The sequence below is a fragment of the Lampetra fluviatilis genome, chromosome 48, assembly GCF_964198595.1.
Source record: "Lampetra fluviatilis chromosome 48, kcLamFluv1.1, whole genome shotgun sequence".
NCBI lineage: Eukaryota > Metazoa > Chordata > Hyperoartia > Petromyzontiformes > Petromyzontidae > Lampetra > Lampetra fluviatilis.
The window spans coordinates 558784-585137 of NC_136322.1; the positions used below are offsets into that span (position 1 = coordinate 558784).

A 26354-nucleotide genomic window follows, 5' to 3' on the forward strand; every position below is an offset into this window, starting at 1 on the left:
GGTCTTTCGGTAAAGTAACGTACAAAGGTTCAAAGAAAATAACAAAAAACAACAAACAACACAAAATATAAAACAAACAACTAAAACAACAACAAAAAACCCAAAGAATATGAATTCCTGCAGTCACGAAAGCCTGCTTTCATATCGTGTATCTTGCAAGACTTATGCTTCAAGGTACCAGATTGAAGACAACAATCCATATGATTAACCCCTGCTAATATTTTTCAAGAAAGAGGTTTAGAACAGGTTATGCCGGGAAAAAAATTGTGAAACTAATACTGCTACATTTGCACAAACATGTACACCACTGAAGGAGTCACAAACTAAAAATGTAGCGTGGAAAGTGGGAAGGGAGATGATGGATTTTTTTCCGTTAACCATAGCTACGGGGTATTTGGAGGAGTGCTGTTGTCATTACACACTGAATGAAACTGCATTCAACATCGCTGGTGAGAAATCATTGGCAATGAAAAAATATATCGCCCTGAGTGGCCTCTATGCAGGCTGTCTCGAGTTTATGACGGTTCCATTTTCGACTACCCACATTTACAACGTTTAAATAATGCCACAATGGATCGCAGAACCTAGATTTAGGACACAAACTTGATTTACGACGCATTATATAACATGGCTGCGAACACATTTGAACAGAGTCAGGCTGGTTTCTAATGTGACTCGTGGTATAGATTTGATTATTCTTGACTGTTTTTGAAGATTCCAACCCAGTACATCCTGTTAAATACGGCTGATATAAAGGGAAAAAACACATTGGGCAAGTGATGTTTCTCCTGTTTCGATTGTCTTTGGGAAAATAGGGTCAGATTTACAACGATCCGTTTTACGACGGGTTTCCAGGAACCCAGTGTCATAAACGCTGGAACTGTTTGTTCTTTTTAAGTATGTTATGTACAGATTTGGCCACGAATTTACATCGTTTGTAACACAGCGTTTGGAACCACCACTCTATGGTGATGCTATCCGTTAACAAACTGCTAATGCACGCTTTTTTCCAGTGCAGTACAATTGTGGCTGTAGATGGGTTACATCGTGTTACATCGTGTTCAATCTCATGATGAGGTTACAACCCCGAAATAACTTGGAGAGATACACCACAGCATAACTAGGACAACCTACACAGTGGGATTTTTGCATGTGAAAATAATGTCAGTACTCAAACAACTAATGCAATACACTCATTCCAAAGTGTACGAGTAATTGGTCACGAAAATACATGAAATACTTGAAGCAAAATAACAAAAAAGCAAGTCGAGCTGGTATTTTAAAAGTCAGTTGCTAGGATAGTTAAATGTTTAGTCGATGAAGTCGCCCTCCATCGTATCGTTCCAGACATCGCGGTTTCTTTTCTTAGATCCTAAATGTTGTACTGACTATGCTGTGGGCGACCTGTCATTAGTCAAATAATCCATTTGGAGCGGCCCACAGAAGTGGATATCGCGTAACTGCTTTTAGGTTCCCTTCAGTGACCACTGTTTCTTGCACTGCAAAGGTCAGCACTTACCACCAGATCTGTGCATGCGGGTAATGTTAATCGCATCACAATCAAACCAATGTTCATTCTCAAGGTCAAAATTTATCAAATTAAGCATAAGGATTATTTTCAAATATTTTCTACAGTTATTAGTGACCGGGCCAAGGCAATCAACTCACTAGACCTGTTCTTGAGATTCCTGTTAAATCACAGATCAATCTATATCAGTCCATAGGCCTCTGTGTGCATCATTGGTGACTGGTGAAGAATGTGGATCAATCAGACATTAAATTAAGCAACATTGAAAGGTGTTCCCAGAAATATCAGCAAGGCACAGCTACAATCCTGACCACTGGATTGCATGCAGAATGCTCTTAGCCTTGTCTAGACCACCAACTCCATCCACCCTGCACGAAGAATTTACTCGGTGACATGAGGTTTTCTCATCATTTGCGGTGCATATTGCATTTGTAGACTCAACAGATGTAAGATAGAAAGAGGTCAATTTGATTCTTGACGACCCAGTCGCTGGGGTGGATCATCCGCATGCTGATCGACGCAGTCATCTCCCAGGCATCGACAAACGCCACCTCGAGACCCCTGAATGCCTCCAGCATCACGCTGTTGAACTGAAATGTGTTCCAGTTGTTGAACACCTCGATGTTGTCGCCCGTGTTGCGAGTGTTGGCCAGTTTCACCACCACCCTGGCCCGGGGACTCCATCGCGCATGCAGCCGCTCCACCGCCGCCCTGATGTTCAGAAGCCTTCGCTGGAACAAGATCAGTGGGAAGGCGGTGAAATGAGCACCCAGGCTGATCGCAATGACGATGCTGTCTCCCCCGCCGATAGCGTCTATGCGCTTCGAGACATATTCGATGTCCCTTGTGAACGTGTAGGGCGTGATCACCGGGTACCCGTGGCAGTACCACCGCAGTGTGGTGTTTGTGTTGTTGTCAAAAGCATATCTTGGCTGGTTCTTCCCACGATTGAGGCCCGATGACTTGTCCACATCTGTATGAATGCACGCACAATGCAATCATCGAGTGAAACATTGAGGCATTATTCAACTCCTGTTTGTAGCTCTTATCTCGTCATTTCTAGATTCATATAATGCCTTTATTCAGCAGGAGAGGTTAATGACTGAGGCCTGATATCCATTAACCTACGACAGTGCTTGCTTCCTCCAATTACAGCAAAGAAGCTCAGCTATTTATCAAGATGACAACTTTCTGGCTTGCTTCCTTCTGAAAATAAAACTATGAGCTGGACTGCAATGCGTGCCGAATACAGTGAATCGAATTGCCTACAAATAACTTCCTTTTTAACCTCCATATCTGTCTTGTTGCGATGATGATAAGAAACGTTGCAATGTAATCAGCAACCTACTTTCATTAGTTATCTGCTTATTGTACGCATTTTACATATGAAAAATGCAATGCTAATCAGCAACTCGTAGTGAAAAAAATACATATACACTCTGGAATAACACCTATACGAGAAGAACACGCTATCTGTAAAGACATCATAACAATGCTAGACCATCATGGGACCTCCTTTGCCGATGTAGTGGTGTTAACTACTCGCTGTTCGCAAACTGTGAGAGCAGATCGTAAACAAGGTTTTCCCGCTCAATCAAACGGTCAGGGTCTCGCAAACTGAGAGAGCGGATCGTAAACAAGGGTTTCCCGCTCAACCAAACGGTCAGGGTCAAATGGGGTGAGGTAGGATCCAAATACCAGATTGGGAAGGACCAATCGCAGGGTTCTACAAGGTGGCCGGGGATTGGACAACCCGGCCACGAACAGGTATAAAAGCCAGAGCGCTGAGAGCTCAGGGGAGTTCTGCTACACGAAGACCCAAGTCGGCCGAAAACGTCTAGGACCCTGGACCAAGCCCTCCAGCCCTTATCAGGGCTAGGGCTCAGAGTAACCAGTGGTCGGGGAGAGATGCCCTAGGTCCCGCCAGATGACGCTGGGAGAGCAGGGAGATTAGATAGCCTGCAAGGTCCGGAGGCTTGTACCTTCTGAGGGTAACGGGTGAGGGGACCATATACCCCTTAGTGTGATAGGGACTGTCTATTAAGATAATAAACAGTGTGTGCCATAAAGAAGTTTAGAAGTCCGTCCTTATAACACTACACCAGTACCAAAATATGAGAATAGGGTTTCCCCTCTTTTTCTGGCAACAAAACAGGTGTTAAGATGTAAAAACACCAAACTGAAACATTTTACAAGGAATCATGTCTGCATTAACCACAATGCTTGTGGTCAGGATGCAACCAAAAAACATACTCTGATTTTATATGCATAGTCCTTGAAACGATTGATTCACACCAGAGACAGCTTTCTTTTGAGCCTCGTCTCAAACGGTGTTAGACAAGAGGACGCCACAAGGCGTACAGCCTTTTGGTGTACATCCAGAGGACGCCACAATGCGTACAGCCTTTTGGCGTACAGCCTTTTGGCGTCCTCTGGTCTTACACCATTTGAGACGAGGCTCAAAAGAAAGTTGTCTCTGGTGTGGATCAATCCGTTTCAAGGACTATGCATATATGATCATAGTATGGTTTTTTTTGCATTCTGACCACAAGCATTGTGGTTAATGCAGACCTGATTCCTTGTAAAAGGTTTCAGTTTGGTGTTTAAACATCTTAACCTGTTTTTGTTGCCAGAAGAAAGGGGAAAAACCTATTATCATACTCTGATAGCATATGCATTGTCTTTGAAACGGATTGGTCCACACCGAAGACAGTTTTCTTTCGAATCTAGACCAGTGGGGCTTGTATCTGCCAATCATATCGTGAATCATGTTTCTGGATCCACGTGCAGTTTCTGTTCTCGACCAGAGGCGTCCACACGACTCGTCCGGGTAAGGCAACGTCATTGTTCCTAGCAACGCAGCACGAACCCTCTGCAGGGCAGGTGACGCGGCACGCACTCCTTCAACCCAGCCATGAGCTCCAGACCAACAAATTCCTCATGTAGCCTCTCTCCCTTTTTTATTTCTGGGACTTTCCACCAGTGTCTCCAGGCCCCTCCCCTTTTCCCACTAAATTTCCCTCTTGCCCCCCCCCCCCCCCCCAATCTCCCCTATCGCCTTTTTTCAATAATTCCCATTGGGTGCGGTCGCGGCATCCACGCGTGACCCCTACAATCACCTTTGGATGTGGTCCCCCCTCTCCCCTGTGTTCCCCCATCTAACTCTCAGCATGCCCAGACATGACCTCTACGCACGTGAGAGTGGGCCTGCGGGTCTCCTGAGTAGCTGTAGAGTGCAGACAACCCGGCCAGTCAGCAATCGCACGTGAGAATAGTTCCAGTTAAGCTTTTGCTTTGTGAATTTAAACTCTTTATTTATACACACGCAATACTCGCTCTCTATAACTCAATAAAAACCTTCACCCAAATTTTCATATACATCTGGTCATTATCGTCACACTATTTGTTTACTATATTGCCACACTGTTCAAGAAATATAGGTCAAGGTAAAAGTCTAGCACTCAAATTTGAAATTCACGACTCTCGGCAAAGAGATAGCACTCTTTCATTTTAACACTCAAGTCAAATCATAAGAGATGGAAACCCCAAGGTCCTAGTCAAAAAGTCCTAATCTCTGAATTTAGGGTTCTCATGCAGGATCACTCAAAGTGATGACGAGGTTAAGCTCCTGAGATTCCAGATGCAGAGCTCCTCAGACGAGTTGCCATGTCCGTCCAGTGCTCGTCGAGCTGCATTGGCTTCCGGTTGACGAACGAATATATTATGAGGTCGCACTCAGTATACACACAATGTGCTTGCATTAAATGAACCACAATACCCTGCTGATCTCCTCAATGAGCATAAATCATCATCACGCGAATTTCCATCATCCTCACAGCAGTTTTTGGCTAACCATCAAACAAAGATGGTCACCGCATTGTGTACTTTCAGATGTGTTTCTTCGGCCATCTGGAACGCTCACCTATTTGTAGTGACATCGTTGGATGTCACTGTGTGAAGCTGGCCTGGGAGAGGCACGGCATGCGATGAATTGACATCACAGATACCACTGGAATGTGGATGCAGTACCGGCCCTAGCGGGGCTCGGTGAGCTGACTGACAGTGATTGATGGCACCACGCTCTGCGTGCAGTGCCAGCCCCGACAGTATAAGGATACGAGAGTGCGGGGCACGGAATGGGGTTACAAGGGGCCATGGCACTCTGGTTGACCCCGGAGGACACGTGACCGGTGGTGGATACACGTGAACCCCCAAAGGCGGGCTAGGGGTGATCACGTGTCCAGGTCAAGATCCTCCTCGAGGATTCGAGAAGGTGGTCGTGGCTATGGGCGGAGCGAACCCCGCCACTGGGGATATAAGCCTGGTCCCCCAGTGGGACCGGCTGTTGTCGTTCATTCTGAAGACTCCACGTTCTACGTTCTACAGAATCTCCAACACGTGGACCCGAACCCGAGCTGGGGTCCGGTCCGTTGTAGCTAGTTACGGTGTAATTAGTGCAGTCCGCCTGGTGGTCCACCACCATAGGTTGTTATAGTGTTAAGGGGTAGTTACCCCTTTGTGTTAGTGTGTTGGTGTTAATAAATGTGTTGTCTCCAAAGAGTACGTCTGCGAGTCAGTTTGAGCCCACTACACATTCAACATTAGGAAGTCACTGGAGCCATGCACTTTCATATCTATATTGAAAACTCATTTCTTGAGAACAGTTGTTTACGTGTTTGTTGTCTTTTCCCCACACCTCCGATTAGTATGGTTGTGTTGTATATATGCCTTTTCCAAAAAAAGAGTAAGTGTGATATTATCTATTTTAATGGCATAGCTCCTTGGAAACAAATATGCGTCCCCTGCATGCTGAAAGTCGGGAAAACCAGATGACAAAGCCAAAACATCACGAGAATGAGAAGCGGCGAAACAGAATACAAAAGACATCGATCAAACAGGCAGGATGAAAATAACCAGAGCTGAGGAGGGCCTTGAAGCCATAGTATATTTTGCTTCCCGGGAATTAACCTATCTCATGTAGTAAAGGAGGAACACTTTCATGACAGGCCATGAAGGAATAATTCTTGCAGAGGCAAGGAGTGACCCACGTTAATTTCTGAGAGAGAAATTTTACACAAGGGAGGACCCATTGCAAAACACTATAAACTCGCTGCCTAACCTAGGAAAAATACAATGCAAAAAGACAATAATGTACCTTGCCTTCTCTTTTTGAATTAGCAAACCCTGGTATCTGGAAAGTTGAAACGTTCAAATGATTTTGAACCTCATGCATATGAATAATCTTAAACATCATGGTATTAAATGTTAACTTTGGGGGTAGGATATGTTGTTACATGACAATACAGCATATAGTTAGATTTTGACTACGACTAGTTGCATGTTTAATAAACATCCATTTATCCATATGTAGTGGTGATACGCGCTGGCAGTAGGGATCGTGTGTCAGCGCGTGGTGATTGGCTGTGTGTGTTGGTGACGCGCGCTGACAGTGAGGGATCGTAGGTCAGCGCGGGGTCATGGGTTATGTGGTGGTGATTGGCTGTGTGTTGGTGACGCGCGCTGACAGTGAAGGGATCGTGTGGCAGCGCGTGGTGATTGGTCGACTAAGGTGGGTGCTCACATCGCGGTCCGCATAGGCTCCGTCTCCTCGGAGCGGAGGGCTATATAAGGCGGTGCGCGTGGGCGCTCGGGGAGTTGGTGACACCTAGTCCCGCTGTCCTTGTAGGGACCGGGACCCTGTGTGGCTCAGAGGCGGGACCTTGGGACCCGGGGCCGGACGTCCGTGTGAGGGCCGGGCCGCGGGACCCAGAGGTCGTGACCCATACCCAAGCTGGGGTGGGTCTGTAGGTTCCCCCGGATGCTACGGGGCTGGAATGCCCGTGTGTGTGTAGCCGGGTGGAACGTGTAGCGTGAGCTGTAGTAACCACACGTGTCGTGTGGAACGTGTAGCGTGAGCTGTAGTAACCACACGTGTCGGGTGTAACGTGTAGCGTGAGCTGTAGTGACCACACGTGTTATTGTGGCAAGACAAGTGTTAATAAAGTGTGCTACCCGTCAAGTGGTCTCCCACCGTCATTCACAATACTACACATACATAAGTGCCATTAGGTCTGGGTAAAGCAAATCAACTTCATAACGAATTATGGAAGTTTTGTATTGAAGTATTAAACCAAAGGATCATTCAATATTGACTTAAAACTTTCGTGACTGCAGGAATTAATATTCTTGGTTCTTTCGGTAAAGTCACGTAAATAGAAAATAAAAACTTTTTTTTATTAAGATAAAAATAGAAATTTAAAATAAAAGCACAAAAACATGAAGTTTCGATAGCAAAACAAGCGGTCTTCATCAGGCAGAAGAAAAGAGGGGGCAAGCCTCCAAATGCAACTTCTTATAAGGGCTTTCAGAGTGAGCAAAGCTGTGTGGCATAAACAGCATGGACGGGGCAACCAGCGCAAATGTAGAAGCAAAGCACCAGAAGTACAAGTAGTACAAGTCTAGTGGCTTGTAACGTCTCTACAATGTGGGCCTACACACACACACACATGGCGTCAATACGTGGGGGGAACGTCACTACCGTGCGGGTGTACATATGTAATGTAGTAACTCGGCGGGAGACGACTTCACGGGTAACACACTCTTTATTTTATCAAACTCGTTTACAGGTGACTAACACCTACTTTGTATCTCGGGTGACAAACACCCACTTAGTATCTCGGGTGACAAACACCCACTTAGTATCTCGGGTGACAAACACCCACTTAGCTACTTGGCGACTAACGCCCACTGAGCTACTCGGATGACCAACATCCACTTAGTATCTCGGGTGACAAACACCCACTTAGCTACTCGGCGACTAACGCCACTGAGCTACTCGGATGACCAACATCCACTTAGCTACTCGGCGACTAACGCCACTGAGCTACTCGGGACACTCCCTGCCCGGGGTATCCGTCTCGACTGTGGGTCCCCAGCCCGACCCACGGGGGCGTCGGACCCCGGGTCCCACAGCCTCGCCTCCGAGCCACACAGGGCCCCGGTCCCCACAAGGACGGCGGGACTAGGGGTCTCGGGGCACTAGGTCTTCAGCTCCGTCTTCGGGTCTTCAACTGGGTAACTCTCCCCGAGTGCTCTCGCGCGTCCCCCTTTATACCCCACCTGCGGACGTCGCTGCGAGCACCCACTTATTCGACCAATCGCTGGGCGCTGGCTACGATCCTCTTTTCCCACATCTCATCGTGCCTCACCACCCACGCCGCGCCGCCCCGTCATCTGTCACTCCCGGCGCGCGCGTCCACACCACGCCCACAACGCGTGCCCAACCCCGCACCCCGCGCCGCCCCGTGATCCATCACTGTCACAGTCGGCGCACGTCAATACCACCACTACATCACCCCCTACCACATAGCTCGCAGCCGACCCGGCTGCTATAAAAATATACAAACCGCCCTGTGTGCCCCGTAACACAACACAACAACAAGAACAACAACTAACTTAACAACACAACACGACGCGAACACTACCATCCGCAACCCTCAACCAATGCCACCCCGACAATAGAACAATATATACAAACCGGCGAGTGACAATAGCAATGTGTATGCAAAAAGGAAAATAAATGGAAAAATCTTTTTTTTTCTTTCGACTCGTGCAGTGTCCCCTTCTTTTTCCGAGCGTCCCTACAACGGGACATTACCCCGGCAGAGGGGAACACCGGGCGAGCTCGGTGTAGAGAAAAAACGTCTTCATGAAAATTGTTGAGCCCTAGCCCGAGTCCGCCTTGCCGGTCCGTCGTACGGCACCAGACGCGGTTGAACGTCCGGTGGTGCCGGCGGTTCAGGAAGACATCGGCCAGGCATCGAGGACCCGTGCGTGCCCCGGGGTTCAGGCTCTCGACGGTCAGCAGCCGTCAAGCCCGAGGCACCTGGGGGTGGGTCAGGTGGAGACACGTGAGGATCAGCCTGCGACACCTCCCTCCCCGAGTCGACGGTCACATCACACGCCTGGTCGTCACGGCACAGAACGGGGTCACACGGTGCCGCATAGGGCTTCAGTCGGGAGGGGTGCACGTACCAACGGCGTTTCCCCCATTTAATCTGTATACTCTGGGGTCGTGCAACCCGCACAATTTCCACCGGTCCCCTCCAAGGTCTCAACAACTTGGGGGACGTAGCCAACGGTGCATGTGGACAATGCAGCCAGGCCTTATCGCCTGGTTTCCAATCATGCGTATGCACCCTCCGCTCATGCAATTTCTCGTTCGCAATTTGCCGCGACCGCGAATTCAACCTTGCCGCCTCCCGCGCTTCAGTCAATTTGGCGATATTAAATTTGATGTGGTCTGCCAATTTAGATTTTGCACGTGGCTGGGAAATCCCCAGTTGGACGTCCATGGCCGGATCGGCCTCCCGCCCATACATAAGAAAAAATGGGGAAAACCCCGTCGCCGCATGAGGGGCCATTCGATAGGCCGCGAGTACCCCCGGCACCTGTAAGTCCCAATCAACCTGATCGTCGCAGACCTGTTGGCACAACATAGACGTAATCGTCCTGTTCAGACGCTCAACCATCCCGTCAGTCTGCGGGTGGTAGGGGGAAGTACGCACTTTCTTTGTACCCAACAGGTCGCACACCTCGCGCAACAAAACGCTCGAAAAATTATTTCCTTGATCCGTCAGCAAGCGTTCGGGGGCGCCCCTGTCCAAAACATAACCCTGGACAAAGGCGTCCGCCACCGCCGCAGCCGACTGGTTGGCGAGCGGCCATACCATAGGCCATCGGGTGAAGTATTCCACGCCAACCAGCAGGAACCTATTTCCCCTTGGTGTAGCCGGAAAGGGCCCCAAGATGTCCAACGCTACCAATTCGTTTATACGCGAAACCTGAATGGATTGCAGCGGTGGATTAGCTGCCAATGGTGGCGGTTTCCTTTTGGCGCACCCTACGCATCCCTTAAGAATATTCGCCACGTCGTTACCCATCCCCGGCCAATAATAGTCTCGCTGGATTAGGGCGAGCGTTTTGTGAAAACCCAGATGCATGAGCCGTTCATGAGCTGCCAGAACAACCCTACCCCGCATAGCAACAGGCACAACGAGCACGTGACGCCGGGACATGTTGTCCCACTTCATCAAAAGGCCCTGTCTGCACACCCAGGAACCGACCCGCGCCTCCCCTACCTCGGGAGCGCCAACTTTCCGACGTAGCGTAAGTAGGGAGCTGTCGGACATCTGGAGGCGGCCCCACTCAATGAGGGACAACGACAACAGCGAATCCCTCCCCGTGGGGGCGTCTTCTCCCGGGGTGTCAGTGGCGGCGAGCGCAACTCCCGGGGTGCCGGCGACCGGGGGTTTGCACCGCGCCGATCCCAACAAACATGTGCAGTCCGTGCACGGAGGCAACCGCGACAAGGCGTCCGCATTTGAGTGTCGCAACCCCTTGCGGTAAATCGTCGTGAATTGGTAGTCTTGAAGGACCTCCAACCATCGGGACAATTGGCCCGATGGCTGTGCCACGCGCATAGCGTATTGTAGAGCCGCATGGTCCGTACGGACCGTAAAATGACGGCCGTAAAGATACGGCCTGAATTGCTGTGTAAAAAACACAATGGCTAACAATTCACGACGAGTTACGCAATAGCGTTGTTCGGCGGGGGAAAGAACTCTACTACCGTAGGCGACCACCCGTTCAACCCCCCCGACCACCTGTGAGAGCACCCCCCCGATACCCGTATTGCTGGCGTCTGTGTCAAGCAAAAACGGTTGTGTGAAATCGGGGTAACACAAGGGGGGAGCCTGCACCAAGGCGTCACGGAGGGAGCAGAACACAGCCTCCTCTTCCGCCCCCCAGTGAAACCTCACACCCTTAGCCGTCAAAGCGTGCAGGGGCCTGGCTATGGTGGCAAATTGCTTGACAAAACGACGGTAATAGGAGGCGAAACCAATGAAACTACGAACCTCCGTGACCGAGGTTGGCGTTGGCCATGAGCTGACGCAATGCGTCTTAGCAGGGTCCGTCGAGATCCCTGAACGACTCACGATATGGCCCAAATACCTGACCGATTCCCGAAGCAGAAAACATTTAGCCGGTTTAAATTTAAGCTTAGCGGAACGCATTCTGAGGAACACCGCTCTCAGTCGCTGGAGGTGCTCCTCGAAAGTCCGACTAAAGACGATGATATCGTCGAGATAAATCAAACAGGTATCCCATTGGAGGCCCGACAAAACCAATTCCATGAGTCTCTGGAACGTGGCGGGAGCGGAATGTAAGCCCATGGGCAAACGGTTGAATTCAAATAGGCCCCCAGGTGTCCGGAAAGCAGTTTTAGGTTTAGACTCGTTATCGAGTGGCAATTGCCAAAATCCAGAAAGCAGATCGAGTGTGGAAAAAAACTGCGCTCCCGCCAAGGCATCCAGCGACTCATCCATCCTGGGGAGCGGATACGCATCCGCCATCGAGATTTTGTTTAAGCGGCGGAAATCGACACAAAACCGCAAGGACCCGTCCTGTTTCTTTACTAGGACAATAGGAGCACCCCACGGACTAGAAGAGGGCGAAATGATATCGGCCGCCAACATATCATTAACCGCCGATTGCACATGTTCCTTCTCGGCTGGGCTGAGCCGGAAGGGATTCTGACGAATAGGGGCCGCGTCCCCTGTAGCTATGTGGTGGCGCAACAGGTCAGTGCAGCCGATATCGTACTTATGTTTGCTGAACACGTCAGCAAACTCGATTAGCAAACCCCTCAATGCTCCCAATTGCACCCCGGACAAGTTAGCAGAACCGGCACACAACGAGTCCAACCACTCAGTCCCCTCATCACTTGGAGGATGCGACTTAACAGTGAAATCTGCTTGAGCCACGAGCCGTTCCTCAACGGGTAGCGGCGCGGCGTGAGCCAGCACCGTTCCCTGCGCAATTACGGCCGGCCGCGACCCCGTATTCAGGACCATTACGAACGGCTCACTGTCCCCTCTCACCATGGTTTGAGCAACCGCTAAGTCGAGGCCCCTACTGGCTCTGTTAGACGGCCCCAACAGCACCCCCTGTGCCTCCGCACCCACCTCAAGTGGCTTCCTGAACCGAAGGGGTACTAACATTTGCGATCCCGGGGGCACCCGTACAGTGTGAGTCGCCAGCGCCTGCACCGTCGCACAAACCGTGCGCACTTTGGTAGGGCTCGACAAGAACGCAACCCGCCGACCTGACGGAAGCTCTATGCAGGCCTGATCTATAAGAATTTTGATGGGCATTTTGGACAAAAAGTCCGTACCTAGCAAACAGGGAACGGCCAGCGATGATGATACAAAAATAGGGCCCGCCAATTTGATGTCACCAATGCAAATAGTCGCCCGAATCTGGCCGATGATCCCCAGGGATCCCCCATTCGCCGCATAAAATGGCACGTCTACTGGCAGAAGGGGTCTACTTTGGACGGGAAGAATGTTATAAATAAGGTCCGAGATGATGGTGGCCGACGCACCCGTGTCAACAAGCACCCGGACCTCAACCCCGTCAATGAACCCCGTTACCACGGACGACCCGGCCGACGCAGCCACGATCCTGTGGGCCAATTCGGACCACTCGACTGCTTGCGGGCCGCGTACGGACCCCCCTCGCCGAAATGAACCCCCGGCACCCAGCCGCGAACCCCCCACCGCGAAGCGGCGACCCGAATGTGCCGTGTTTGTGGACCGAACGTGTGAGGTGCCGCGACTTGCCGGGTTTTGTTGGGATGACTTGTGGCCCTGGTCGTCGTCCCGACGTGGTCCTGTGGCGCGCTGACGCGGGGCCCGGCACCCGGCTGCGACGTGACCCCGAAGGCCGCAGTTGTAGCAGACGACGGACGTCGTAGGTTTCGGTTGCTCCAGCTTGCGGGGCGAACGTGTGGGCGAACGACCTCCCGTTCTCCACTCCCCCGGACGCGATGCAGCGAAGGCCTGCTCCTGCACCGCAGCTGGCTGAGGTTCGGCGATCGTGGCGGCCAGTGCCGCGTTCCCCGCCCATTTGCAGACGACCCCCGGCTTGCGTTTGAGGACCTCGTACGCGTGAATGCTCGTGGCGATCGCCAGGGAGCAGATATCCATCTCGTCCGCCACGTTGATGGGGACCCCCAACTCGTGGGCCAACACCAGCAGCTGCTCCGTCACCATGGCGTCCTTCCCCTCCTTATCCATGCGGGGAAAAGCTGCGTCCGCCAAGGTGAGTAGTGCCGTGCGATAGGCGAGCGTCGTTTCTCCAGCCACCTTCCGCCGATCGTAGAACTGGTGGCGACACGTGGAGGGCGGCCCGAACACCTTCGCCATCAGGTGTAGTGCGGCCTGGAGCGTAGAGCGGGACGACCTTGCAGCAGATGTGAAGGCTGCAAGCGCGTCGTCATCAAGCATCGCTGGCAACGCACGCAGGGCAGTGGTGTCAGACCACCCCGACATCTCCTGATGAGCGAGGAACCTTCGTTGGAAGGCTCCCCAGTCGCCCCCATCCGCCTTGAACGCCGACAGCGCGGGCAATCTTTGCTGGAGGACCCGATCGTCGTCGACGTCGGAGAGATTTTCCCGCGCTCCGCTGTAGTTGTGTAAAATGTCGGCTCGGTTGTCAGGCGCAAAATGGAGGGCTCCGGCGCGCGCTGATGACGTGGGCTGCGCTGCACGGAGGTGTCCGGCCACGTGGCGTCCGTCTTTCCCGCCAATCGGTGGCGGCCCCCCAAAAACGGCGGCAACTTCCAGACTTTTGGCGCGAAGCGCCTTTTGGCGGGAATCCTCCACCGTCGCTTCCTCCACGACCCCCGCAGCCGTTTTTCCGCTCGCCGGAATGGAGATGTCGGCCAAGACAGCGGCGGCGGCGAGTAGCAACTCCGCCAACCGGGAGTGCGCGTCCTGGAGGCTGGTGTCGGAGGCAAGCGGAGCGTCGGCCATCACCGCGAAGTGCTGCATCGGCGGCAACTCCTCGTCCTCTACTCCCGAGGTCGGTGTCCCCGGTACGCCGTCGTCGTCCCGACCTCGCTCGTGGGTACGGGTAGTCTTCCTCGTGTCCATACTCCTTGAAGACAGGTTTACTTCTGACGCCAGTTGTAATGTAGTAACTCGGCGGGAGACGACTTCACGGGTAACACACTCTTTATTTTATCAAACTCGTTTACAGGTGACTAACACCTACTTTGTATCTCGGGTGACAAACACCCACTTAGTATCTCGGGTGACAAACACCCACTTAGTATCTCGGGTGACAAACACCCACTTAGCTACTTGGCGACTAACGCCCACTGAGCTACTCGGATGACCAACATCCACTTAGTATCTCGGGTGACAAACACCCACTTAGCTACTCGGCGACTAACGCCACTGAGCTACTCGGATGACCAACATCCACTTAGCTACTCGGCGACTAACGCCACTGAGCTACTCGGGACACTCCCTGCCCGGGGTATCCGTCTCGACTGTGGGTCCCCAGCCCGACCCACGGGGGCGTCGGACCCCGGGTCCCACAGCCTCGCCTCCGAGCCACACAGGGCCCCGGTCCCCACAAGGACGGCGGGACTAGGGGTCTCGGGGCACTAGGTCTTCAGCTCCGTCTTCGGGTCTTCAACTGGGTAACTCTCCCCGAGTGCTCTCGCGCGTCCCCCTTTATACCCCACCTGCGGACGTCGCTGCGAGCACCCACTTATTCGACCAATCGCTGGGCGCTGGCTACGATCCTCTTTTCCCACATCTCATCGTGCCTCACCACCCACGCCGCGCCGCCCCGTCATCTGTCACTCCCGGCGCGCGCGTCCACACCACGCCCACAACGCGTGCCCAACCCCGCACCCCGCGCCGCCCCGTGATCCATCACTGTCACAGTCGGCGCACGTCAATACCACCACTACACATACACATGACGTCACTATGGGTGCATGCGGGAATGACGTCATGGCCAGGTCGGGGGGTCTGGCGGACATGGGTCAGTACCGCCGGGGTTGTGTGAGGCCGTGGCACTTTGGCTGAACCCGACTGGACACGTGACCGGATCAAGGTGGGGGCCGGGGGCCCCGGGGGCACCTTGGGGGCCACGTGGACAGAAGAGCCTTCTCGAGAGTTCTCGAAGGTGGGCGTTGCCGGGGTGTGGCCTCGCCACTCTGAGGCGCATATAAGCGGGCTCCGCACCTGGTGCGGGGCTGCTCGGGTCCGGTATGAAGACGCCTCGTGAAGATGCCTCATGAAGAGAAGAGTCAAGCCTCAAGTCAGCGTGGCCAAGCAGTAGCCCTCCTGGCTTGGTCACGCGAGTTGTATCAGAGTTTCGATTTAAAGCTTTCGTGACTGCAGGGATTCATCTTCTTGGTTCTTTCGGTAAAGTCATGTTGTATCAGAGTGTCGGTCTTAGCGAGTGTTAGCGGATGTTAGTGAGGATAGGTCGGTGGTCACCACCTTATTTGCAGTGTTATCACATGTTGAGTAAATAAATAGTGTTGCCTCCCTAATTCAGTGTGTGCGCCTCTATCAAACCATCTCATTTGGTGTCGGAAGTGGCAATCACTAGATTTACACTTACCGAGAGTGAGGCAAGATGCTCACACACCATAAGCATCCTACAAGGCACTCATCGGGAGAAGAGGACGACGACGGACACCTCGTCCCGCCGACAGCCCCGGGGATGGCAGCCCCGGAGAGTCCCGCCAACGCTTCGCCAGCGGCAGAACAGCACTGCGCGATCCGGACGGTGGACCCGTCGCCGTCGGAGGAGCGTCGGGTGGCCAGCGCTCGCCTTGCTGAGCTGCTGGGTGCCACGGCAGACTTGGTCGGCAAGCTCAACGTTGGGAAGCCATCAATGGAGGAGCTTGGGCCGGGACCACGTGGCGATGGCGCTGTTGCTGCCGCCGTCCGGGCGCATAAATTTCCCGCCACGCCACCGGATCGAGCGGCAGTCATTTTCGCTGCATCGCTGACTCCCGTTCGTGCGCAAATTCACGGCGGCTGGCGGGGATTGGGAGGCATTTAAACGCCGCTTCTCCACGAGCTGCACCTTGGTGGGGTGGACAGAGGAAGAGGCTTTGAAGGCGCTCCCCACCTCTCTCGACGACGCGTTGGTGGAATTTTGTGCCATTCCGCCTGCACGGCGCTCCACGCTGGCGTTGGCCTTGAAGGAGATGGCCGCCGTCTACGACCCATAGTCCTGTGTTCGTAACAGGTTCTTGGAACGACGAGATGCCCCTCGCCTTCACAAGCGCCTTTTTGTCGCTGACTCAGGCAGCGTTTCCGAAGATGGAGGCGGCGGGCATCGATTCCCTGGTGATGGACAGACTGTTGGGGCTGGCAAAGGAGTTGAATGTTGCCCTGCCTGCTTCGGAGGAGGACGATCCAACGTCCCTCGTGATTGCACGATGTATTCAGTCTCACTTCGGGATGAAGAAACGCTCGGACCTCGTGGCATATGCTGCACCTGCAGACGGGCACGAGCCTTTGGAGGAGGATGAGTCTGCCCCAGTTTGTGCCGCCGTGGCCAGTGGCGGAGGTCGGAGGCATGCTGCTGATCGCCAATGGAGATGCGACCGTCCTCCACCTTACCTTCCCCTTCGGGGTTCCACTCATGGTGTCTGCTTCCATTGTGGGCAGCCAGGACACGTCACCGTGGAGTGCCAGGTGCCGCGCCGGGGACGCTTTGGGCCGCCATCTACGTCTCTTCGTCTGCCAATGACTGCCAAGGGTCCCCAGGTGAGTCGCGGTGCAACAAACATTTGGCCCTCCTTCCCACCTCACGCATCTTTCGATCACGTTGACCCACATACAGTTGTTACTCCTCCTCATCAGGTTGCGCCGCGCGAAGGGTCCGTGGCGTCGGGTGAGAGTTGGCCTTTCGGGCATGACCAGTGGTTGTATTTGGCCCGTCGAGTCGTGGCCGTGGCCGCCCGGTCATCCACAGTTGTTGGTACCATTCAGGGCATTCAAGTGTGGATCCTGGATGACACTGGCGCTTCCACCACCATGATTTCTGAATTGATTTTCAAAATTTTTCCGGCCCATTGCCGGTTGTTGCATCCCGTTTCCGTTCTCTATTTCGCAGCTAATGGGGGTTCGCTGGGAATTTTGGGTCAGATAGTGGCGGAGGTACCCATCGGGGGCATGACTTTGCAAGGCTCCATCCTGGTCTTTGAATCCCTGGTGGTGCCGTGTTTGTTGGGGATGGACATCCTTGGGAAGATGCCCCAAAAATCCTCATGGATCGCGGGTGTTTGGAGTTGCCTTTGGGGCGACGGATTGCGTTCTTATCGTTGCCCGCTGATTCGGACAAGGTCTGTGCGTCGGTACAAGTGCTCATTATGGATACGGTCACGATTCCCCCAGGGGGGCAGATGCTCGTCCTTCTGCGGTTGTGTAAGCCGCTTGATCGTGAGGACACCGAGGGGGTATCATGTTGGCTCCATCTAATAGAGCAGCCCGAGCGATGGCGCTTGTGGGGGCGCAGACGCTGGTGTCATGGGATCGCCAGCCCTTTATTCAGATGTTAAATGTTGGTCCTGCCACGTCAGTTATTCTGGCGGGTACGGTGATCGCTTACACGTCGGCCGTGGTGGTTTCAGGGAGATTTTGTTGGAGCAACAAAATGACGTGCGTGTGCGATATGGCGATACTAAGTGGGCTGATGCTCATTGTGTGGAGAATCGGGATTTGTCCCACAGTCAGAGGTCCACATTGCGGGCATTGCGGGTTGAATTCGGGGATGATTTCAGCCAGGGCAAATTTGATTTGGGTCGCACCACCCTTTGAGCCACCATATTGATACCGATGACTCTCCCCCTATCCGGAAAAACCCTTACCGGCTGAGCCTGGCTGAGAAAGAACATGTACGGGTCACTGTCGACGAAATTTTGGCTGCCGACGTCATATCCCCGTCCATGAGTCCATGGAGTGCTTGTGAAGAAGCACGATGGGAGTCTGCGCCTTTGCGTAGACTTCCACAAACTCAATAAAGTTTCTGTGGTGGGCGCATATCCCCTGCCCCGTATGGATGATTCACTGGACGCATTGGCGGGGGCGCGATTCTTTTCAGCACTTGATCTGATTTCGGGAATCTGGCAGTTGCCTCTTGACGATTGCTCCAGGCTTAAGACGGCTTTCCGAATGCCACAATGCCTGTTCGAGTTCAATAGACTCCCGATGGGCTTACACTTGGCCCCGGCTATTTTCCAAAGGTTGATGGAGTTGGTTTTGGCGGGACTCCAGTGGGACTCCTGCCTGATATATTTAGACGATGGCATTGTGTTCGGTCGCACGTTTGAGGAACATCTTGCCCAACTGCGTGCTGTTTTTTTCGCCGGCCGAGCAGCATTATTGTGTTACACGCCGGGAACTACTCGCCATAGTTTTTTCGTACAGCAGTACCAGCCCTATCTATATGGCAGAACATTTGAGATGCGATCCGACCATGCTGCCCTCCAGTACACTTTGCACGTTGACCAACCGCCGAGACAGCTATTGCACTGGTTGGAAATCCTTCAGGATTATTCATTCCGAGTTTCACATCGTAAGGGGACGCGGCACACTAACGCCGACGCGTTGTCGTGACTTTAATCGGGCGGCCATTGCGCCTGCCTATTGGGTTCACTCCGCTGTGGGTCGCCAGATGTGCAGTCATCCGCTCCCATTGTCGCCTCGGTGTCGGCGCCTTCCCCCGATGCTCCCATCCCTTGTAATGCTGCTTTGGGGTTGTCCAACTCTGAGTGGCGCGCCTCCAGGGTGAGGACGCTTCCCTCCTAAAAATGCGGCGCCGTGTTGGTGTGCTAGGGGAAAGCTCGGGACGGTGAAGGGTAGCCCCCGTTGTCCTTAAAAGGGAGCTTGCATATGTGTTGGGACGGCAGGCTACAACGCTACAGCATCATTGTGCCTACATGCATCAGGGGCAGGCTCGTCGTGGCCGTTCACAGGGGTGAAGGAGTAGAAATAGGGGTGGAGCTGAAAGCGAGGGCGCAGTCCAAGTGTGTTAGACAATGGGGGGAGGGAGGGTGTAGAGATAAGGGGAGAGAGAGGGGGGTAGAGATAGGGGTGGAGCTGAAGGCGAGGGCGCAGTCCCTATCTCTTCCCCCTCCCTCCCCCCATTGTCTAACACACTTGGACTGCGCCCTCGCCTTCAGCTCCACCCCTACAGTGAGAGAAAAAAGTAATTGATCCCCTGCTGATTTTACACGTTTGCCCACTGACGAAGAAATTATCAATCTATAATTTTAATGGTAGGGTTATTTGAACAGTGAGAGACAGAATAACAACAACAAAATCCAGAAAAACGCATGTCAAAAATGTTATAAATTGATTTGCATTTTAATGAGGGAAATAAGTATTTGACCCCATCTCAATCAGAAAGATTTCTGGCTCTCAGGTGTCTTTTATACAGGTAACGAGCTGAGATTAGGAGCACACTCTTAAAGGGAGTGCTCCTAATCTCAGCTTGTTACCTGTATAAAAGACACTTGTTCACAGAAGAAATCAATCAATCAGATTCCAAACTCTCCACCATGGCCAAGACCAAAGAGCTCTCCAAGGATGTCAGGGACAAGATTGTAGACCTACACAAGGCTGGAATGGGCTACAAAACCATCGCCAAGCAGCTTGTGAGAAGGTGACAACAGTTGGTGCGATTTTTCGCAAATGGAAGAAACACAAAAGAACTGTCAATCTCCCTCGGCCTGGGGCTCCATGCCAGATCTCACCTCGTGGAGTTGCAATGATCATGAGAACGGTGAGGAATCAGCCCAGAACTACACGGGAGGATCTTGTCAATGATCTCAAGGCAGCTGGGACCATAGTCACCAAGAAAACAGTTGGTAACACACTACGCCGTGAAGGACTGAAATCCTGCAGCACCCGCAAGGTCCCCCCTACTCAAGAAAGCACATATACATGCCCGTCTGAAGTTTGCCAATGAACATCTGAATGATTCAGAGGACAACTTGGTGAAAGTGTTGTGGTCAGATGAGACCAAAATGGAGCTCTTTGGCATCAACTCAACTCGCCGTGTTTGGAGGAGGAGGAGGAATGCTGCATATGACCCCAAGAACACCATCCCCACCGTCAAATATGGACGTGAAACATTATGCTTTGGTGGTGTTTTTCTGCATAAGGGGACAGGACAACTTCACCGCATCAAAGGGACGATGGACGGGGCCATGTACCGTCAAATCTTGGGTGAGAACCTCCTTTCCCTCAACCAGGGCATTGAAAATGTGTCGTGGATGGGTATTCCAACATGACAATGACCCAAAACACACGACCAAGGCAACAAAGGAGTGGCTCAAGAAGAAGCACATTAAGGTCCTGGAGTGGCCTAGCCAGTCTCCAGACCTTAATCCCATAGAAAATCTGTGGAGGGAGCTGAAGGTTCGAGTTTTCAAACGTCAGCCTCGAAACTTTAATGACTTTGAGAAGATCTGCAAAGAGGAGTGGGACAAAATCCCTCCTGAGATGTGTGCAATCCTGGTGGCCAACTACAAGAAAAGTCTGACATCTGTGATTACCAACAAGGGTTTTGCCACCAAGTACTAAGTCATGTTTTGCAGAGGGGTCAAATACTTATTTCCCTCATTAAAATGCAAATCAATTCGTAACATTTTTGACATGCGTTTTTCTGGATTTTGTTGTTGTTATTCTGTCTCTCACTGTTCATATAAACCTACCATTAAAATTATAGACTGATCATTTCTTTGTCAGTGGGCAAACGTACAAAATCAGCAGGGGATAAAATACTTTTTTTTCTTCACTGTATCTCTACCCCCTCCCTCCCACCATTGTCTAACACACTTGGACTGCGCCCTCGCATTTAGCTCCACCCCTATCTCTAATCCCCCCTCTTTTCCCCAATCTCTACCCCCTCCCCCATTATTGAACACACTTGGACTACGCCCTCACCTGAAGCTTCACCGCTATCTCTCCCCTTAAATTTCCCCCTGTCTCTGCCCCCTCCCTCACCCCCATTGTCTAACGCACTCACTTTACTTGTACTACTTGTACTTCTGGTGCTTTGCTCTTACATTGGCACTGGCTGCCCCGCCCATGCTGTTTACGCCGCACAGCTTTGCTCACTCTGAAAGCCCTTATAAGCAGTTGCATTTGGAGGCTCTTTTCTCTCTGCTTGATGAAGACCGCTTGTGTTGCGATCGAAACGTCGTGGTTTTTTGCTTTTATTTAATATTTTATTTATTTATTTTAAATTAATGTTTCTATCTCCGTGACTTTACCGAAAGAACCAAGAATATTATTATTCAGTACATATACAGTACATATACCCGATCGCCTTTGTCTTCCCAGTGGCTGTCATTGCATGCTGCAACAATAATTAATTTTCAGGATGAGTCGAACGAAAGAGGGAGGAAGGTCATTTCACAATAAACATGGCTACAATTAAGTGTGTCTGTGCTCACGTAAATCTTGGGATGACCTCCAGCAGAGGGAGAGAGTTGATAAGGGTTCTGACATCAGGCGCCAGGATATCTGCGGAGCCAGGCTGACCCGATGGATGTACCACGTGCGCAAATATGGGAGAAGCTTCGGGCCTTAATGTGCCTTAGGGAATTAATTACGTAAACTTGAAATTCCTCGTTGGTTGGGAGTGGGGCTCGAACTCGGAAAACGAGGCTCAATAGCAGAAGGGATAAACCGATATGTGGACACCCAGAGGGAGGAAGGCCGTTTCACAATAAACATCACGACAAACACACACACCACACCTCAATCAAGTGAGTGAGTCAACACTGCGAAGGAGCAGCGAGCAGCGTGGCCGAGAGTGCACTGCAGCTGTGGACCAAGCCTGCAGTTCTACACATCGTTGTGGTATTGTTCGGGACGAAAGAAGACAGCAGGAAGAACATTGACTTTACACTCACTCACTATTTTTAACTGTACCTTGTACAGGCTGTGGACCAAGAAGAATCTCAGCTTGCATGCATCGCACACCGTAACAATGGAATTGTGTATTGTTGAGTAACCATAAGAAAGCCTATTGTTTTATTTTAATCACGTGATCGTGAGATCTAATCATTGATGCTTTATAGCCATTTGATACGCATTTCATGAGCACGAATTCAGTACAAATATTACCGTTTTCAAGGTCTGCATGATCGTGCGATTTGACCATTAATGCTTTTGTAATGACAGTAGAGCCTACATGCGCTGTGAGTGGACTAGTGGCCATGGGAGGTAATGACAGGGGAGTCAGCTGCAGTGTGAATGTACTAGTGGCCACGGGAGGTAATGACAGGGGTTTAAGTTGTGAGTGCAAAGGGACTGGTGGCTACGGGAATGATCGAGAAGGGAGTGTGGTCAGGTGACGGAAGAGGACAATATAGAGTTTGCAGGTGGAGCGAGCGTCCAGAGTCAGTGAGAATTATTGAGAAGGGGGGTGTGGCCTCGGTTGATATATAAGGGAGATGCGCGGGAGACTCGGGGCTGTTGCAGTGGAGCCTGATGTCAAGTGACATCTCAAGAGAAGTGTGTCAAGTCGTTATTACACTTTTATGATCATCCAGAACGCATTGATGTTTACATATGTTTGTGTAATGTGAGGATATATCCGGCTCACTGACGTATCACAACTCGCCATGATGATTGGCTCTGCCGGTCCTGGTTTACAGCCAATGGGGGGAAGCCTAGGGGCATGGCCCTGACGTAATGGAAAGGTGACAGCTGTAAGGATTGGTTCTGCTGGCTTTGGCCACAGTCAATGGGGAGATGAGTCAGGGGCGTGGTCCCGGGAGCTTACGAGGGAGCCTGGAATATTCCATGAAGGCTAACGAGGATTGGCGGAAACGTACCACGTGACCCGGGTATTAAATAGGGGTGGAAATGAACGGCACGTGGTCAGAACGGGAACGAACAGAGGAAGGGGGCTACGTGGGAGCGGGGCTCCGGGTTGCCACGTGGCAGTGTGTCTCTCTCTCTATCTGTCCCTCTCACGCTGCCTGTCAGCAGCGTGAAGGGAAGCTGTAATACAAGTTAAATAAAAGACGGATTCCAGAAGTCGCCTCAACGAGCTTTATTTCATTGGTGTTAGAAGTATCTCTTGAGACCGTTTGGACGATCCTTTAAGATGTCCAAGCAACTCAAGAAGAAGAACCCACCGGACCCTCCGTCGGAGGAAGAAGTTTAAGCGGACGAGGACGAGCTGCTGGGAGGTCCTCTGCCTCCGGCTGCTGCTCTCCCCGACGCCGCTCATCGCCGACAGGCTGGAGAAGCAACGTCCTCGACTGCGGACGAGGGATGGCAGTGACTGGCGGAGCAAATTGATTCGCTCCGTGCGATTTTGCTGAATCTGGTGACGGCGGTCGCATCCTCAGCGGCCCTCGGTCGGCCACGTGGATTTCAACCAAGTGCCGATGACCAGGATTTATAGTGGGAATCGACGTCCGCCATTGCTCCTGCCGCGCAGAGAGAGGCCTCCATCTTGGCTGCTGCGATGAAGCCGCCGGACACCATCTTGGGAGGGGCTGCTGCCACGAGGCTGCCGGACGCCATCTTGGGCAGGGCTGCTGTGATGAAGCCGCCGCATGCCATCTTGGGCGGGGCTGCTGCCACGGGGCCGCCGGACGCCATTCTGACGGTACCGCGAAATACGCGGGAAGCGGGAATGGAGACGCTCGAGGCGTTGAACATTCACCGCAGACAGCCTTCCTCAAATCAAGGAATTTGTCGCCGGGGGCGATTGGAGTGCGTTCACATGGCACTTCGAGTCAGCCTTTCGATCTGTACGATGGACGGAGGCGGAGGCACTGGAGGCACTGCCCACGCTGCTAGATGATGTCTCCCTGGCGGTCTTCCGATCCATCCCGGCGACCAAGAAGAAGACGCATCGTGACTCTTTCACGGAAATGGCGGAGTTTTACGAACCGCCGACGGCGGCTACCAAGAAATTTATGTCACGTCGTCGAGGACCAGAGGAATCGCCCTTGGCCTACCGGGGGGCGCTGTTAGCGCTGGCCATGGCCGCCTACCCGGACTCGTCAGCTGATCTCCTGGATCCTCTCATCCTTTCCCGAATGATTGAGCTGGCCCAGGAACTAAACATCTCATTGCCGGTATGCGGCCACAAACCACTTACGTCGCGATAGGCGGCACGCTGCTTGGACGCTAAGTTCAACCTGAAGCACTGGGATCAAATGGCGGCATAGACGGGGAATCCCGAAATAGACGGTCCACCGTTGGGGTGGTCTCCACGTCGGGTCGTCCATGGCTCCGATGACTCCGGCGACGACGAGGTGATGGCTGCTGTTCTTCGCTGGGTCCCGAAACGCCGGCTGCGCGACCAGCGTGATGGGACTGGTTGACCACGTGCAGGGCCCGGGACGACCGACCGCCGGGCGACAACGGCCACGTGCTTTAAGTGTGGCCGACGAGGCCATTTCGCCCAGGATTGCCACTGCCGACCTCAGCCTTCTCAGCTCCGGCCGGGCCGGCTTCCATCTCCTCCACCGGACGCGAATCCACGACACCCTCGGGCAAGTCGGCACACATCGGACACCTGGCAGGTCTTGTCACATCACCCATCCACTCGCACACATGTTTGCGCTCCAGACGGAAATTGTGGTACACCTGTGTCGATGCCGCACTCTGTGACACAAAAAATTGGCCCGTAGTGTGATAGCAGCCGCGTCGGGCTCATCGACGGTACGGGGTACCATCGATGGGATCGATGTTCGTATTTTGGTGGACACAGGCACGTCTGCCACCATCATTTCCGATGTAATTTTTCATCTCCTGTCCATTCCTACGTCATGGATCCGACCGGTTAATGACACGTGCGTTGCTGCTAATAGGGGTAGCATGGGTATTTTGGGGCAAGTTGATGTGCGCATAGCCATCGGGAATATCACCGCAAAGGGACCAGTGTTGATTTATTGTTCACTGGCCGTCCCATGCCTATTGGGCACCGATTTCTTGTGCCGCATGCCAGTTAAAATACTCGTAGACCAAGGTTGCTTAGAAATGCCAGGGGGCCGTAGGATGTCGTTCCTGCCTTCCCTGCTGGACCGTTCGCCCCCGGGTAACGCGGTTAACGCGATTGTTACTGCCACGGTGGAGGTGCCGTCGGGCTCGCAAATGCGTGTTCCGCTGCATTACTGAAAGCCTTTGGATGCTGCGGACGGTGCGACGGGTGTGCTGTTGTCCCCGTCGAATTCGGTGGCTAGATCCTTTTCCCTAGTAGCGGCTCAAACTATCGTTCGGCCTGGTCAGGCCCCGTTCATACAAGTGTTAAATTGGGGCCCGAACCGGGTCGTCATCCCGGCTGGATCGGTATTAGCTCACACCACTACCGATTTCACCAGCTTTGAGGGTAAACCACCCACTAAAATGGCCGCTGGCGGGCCTCGATACGATCGTTCACATGATCAATGGATCGCAGATTTGTGCGGGGAAAATACATCTTTGTCGGCCACGCAAAGGAGCACTTTGCATTCATTATTGTTGGAGTACGCTGACGTTTTCAGTAAAAACGATTTAGATCTAGGCCATACCTTGCTCTTGTCGCACCATATTGACACCGGTGCGGCGGGACTGATTTGTATGCACCCGCATCGCATGAGCCCTGCTGAAAGGGAACACGAGCACGGCGCGGTGGACGACATGTTGGCGGCCGATATAATTTCGCCGTCCAACAGTCTTTGGGGCGCGCCGGTGGTGCTGGTTAAGAAAAAGGATGGTGGGACGAGGTTTTGTGTAGATTTCCGCCAATTGAATAAGATATCCGTGGCAGACGCATACCCCTTGCCATGGATGGACGACTCGTTGGACGCTTTGTCAGTGGCAAATTTTTTCTCCACCCTCGACCTGTCGTCTGGGTTTTGGCAGCTTCCCCTCGATGATGCGTCCAAACCAAAAATGACATTCCGCACGCCACAAGGCCTCTT

General features: G+C 52.5%; 1 protein-coding gene across 1 annotated transcript in view; it reads right to left on the bottom strand.

The window, feature by feature from the left end:
* Positions 1-1965: 1965 nt before the first annotated feature.
* Positions 1966-26354, bottom strand: part of LOC144947968 (NXPE family member 4-like) — a 53621-nt gene continuing 29232 nt past the window's right edge. The window contains exons 4-5 of the mRNA XM_078877399.1: positions 9997-10011; positions 1966-2501 (exon numbers count right to left, since the gene is read on the bottom strand). Of these exons, the coding sequence (XP_078733525.1) occupies positions 1966-2501; positions 9997-10011 (551 nt within the window). The remainder of the gene's footprint in view (positions 2502-9996; positions 10012-26354) is intronic.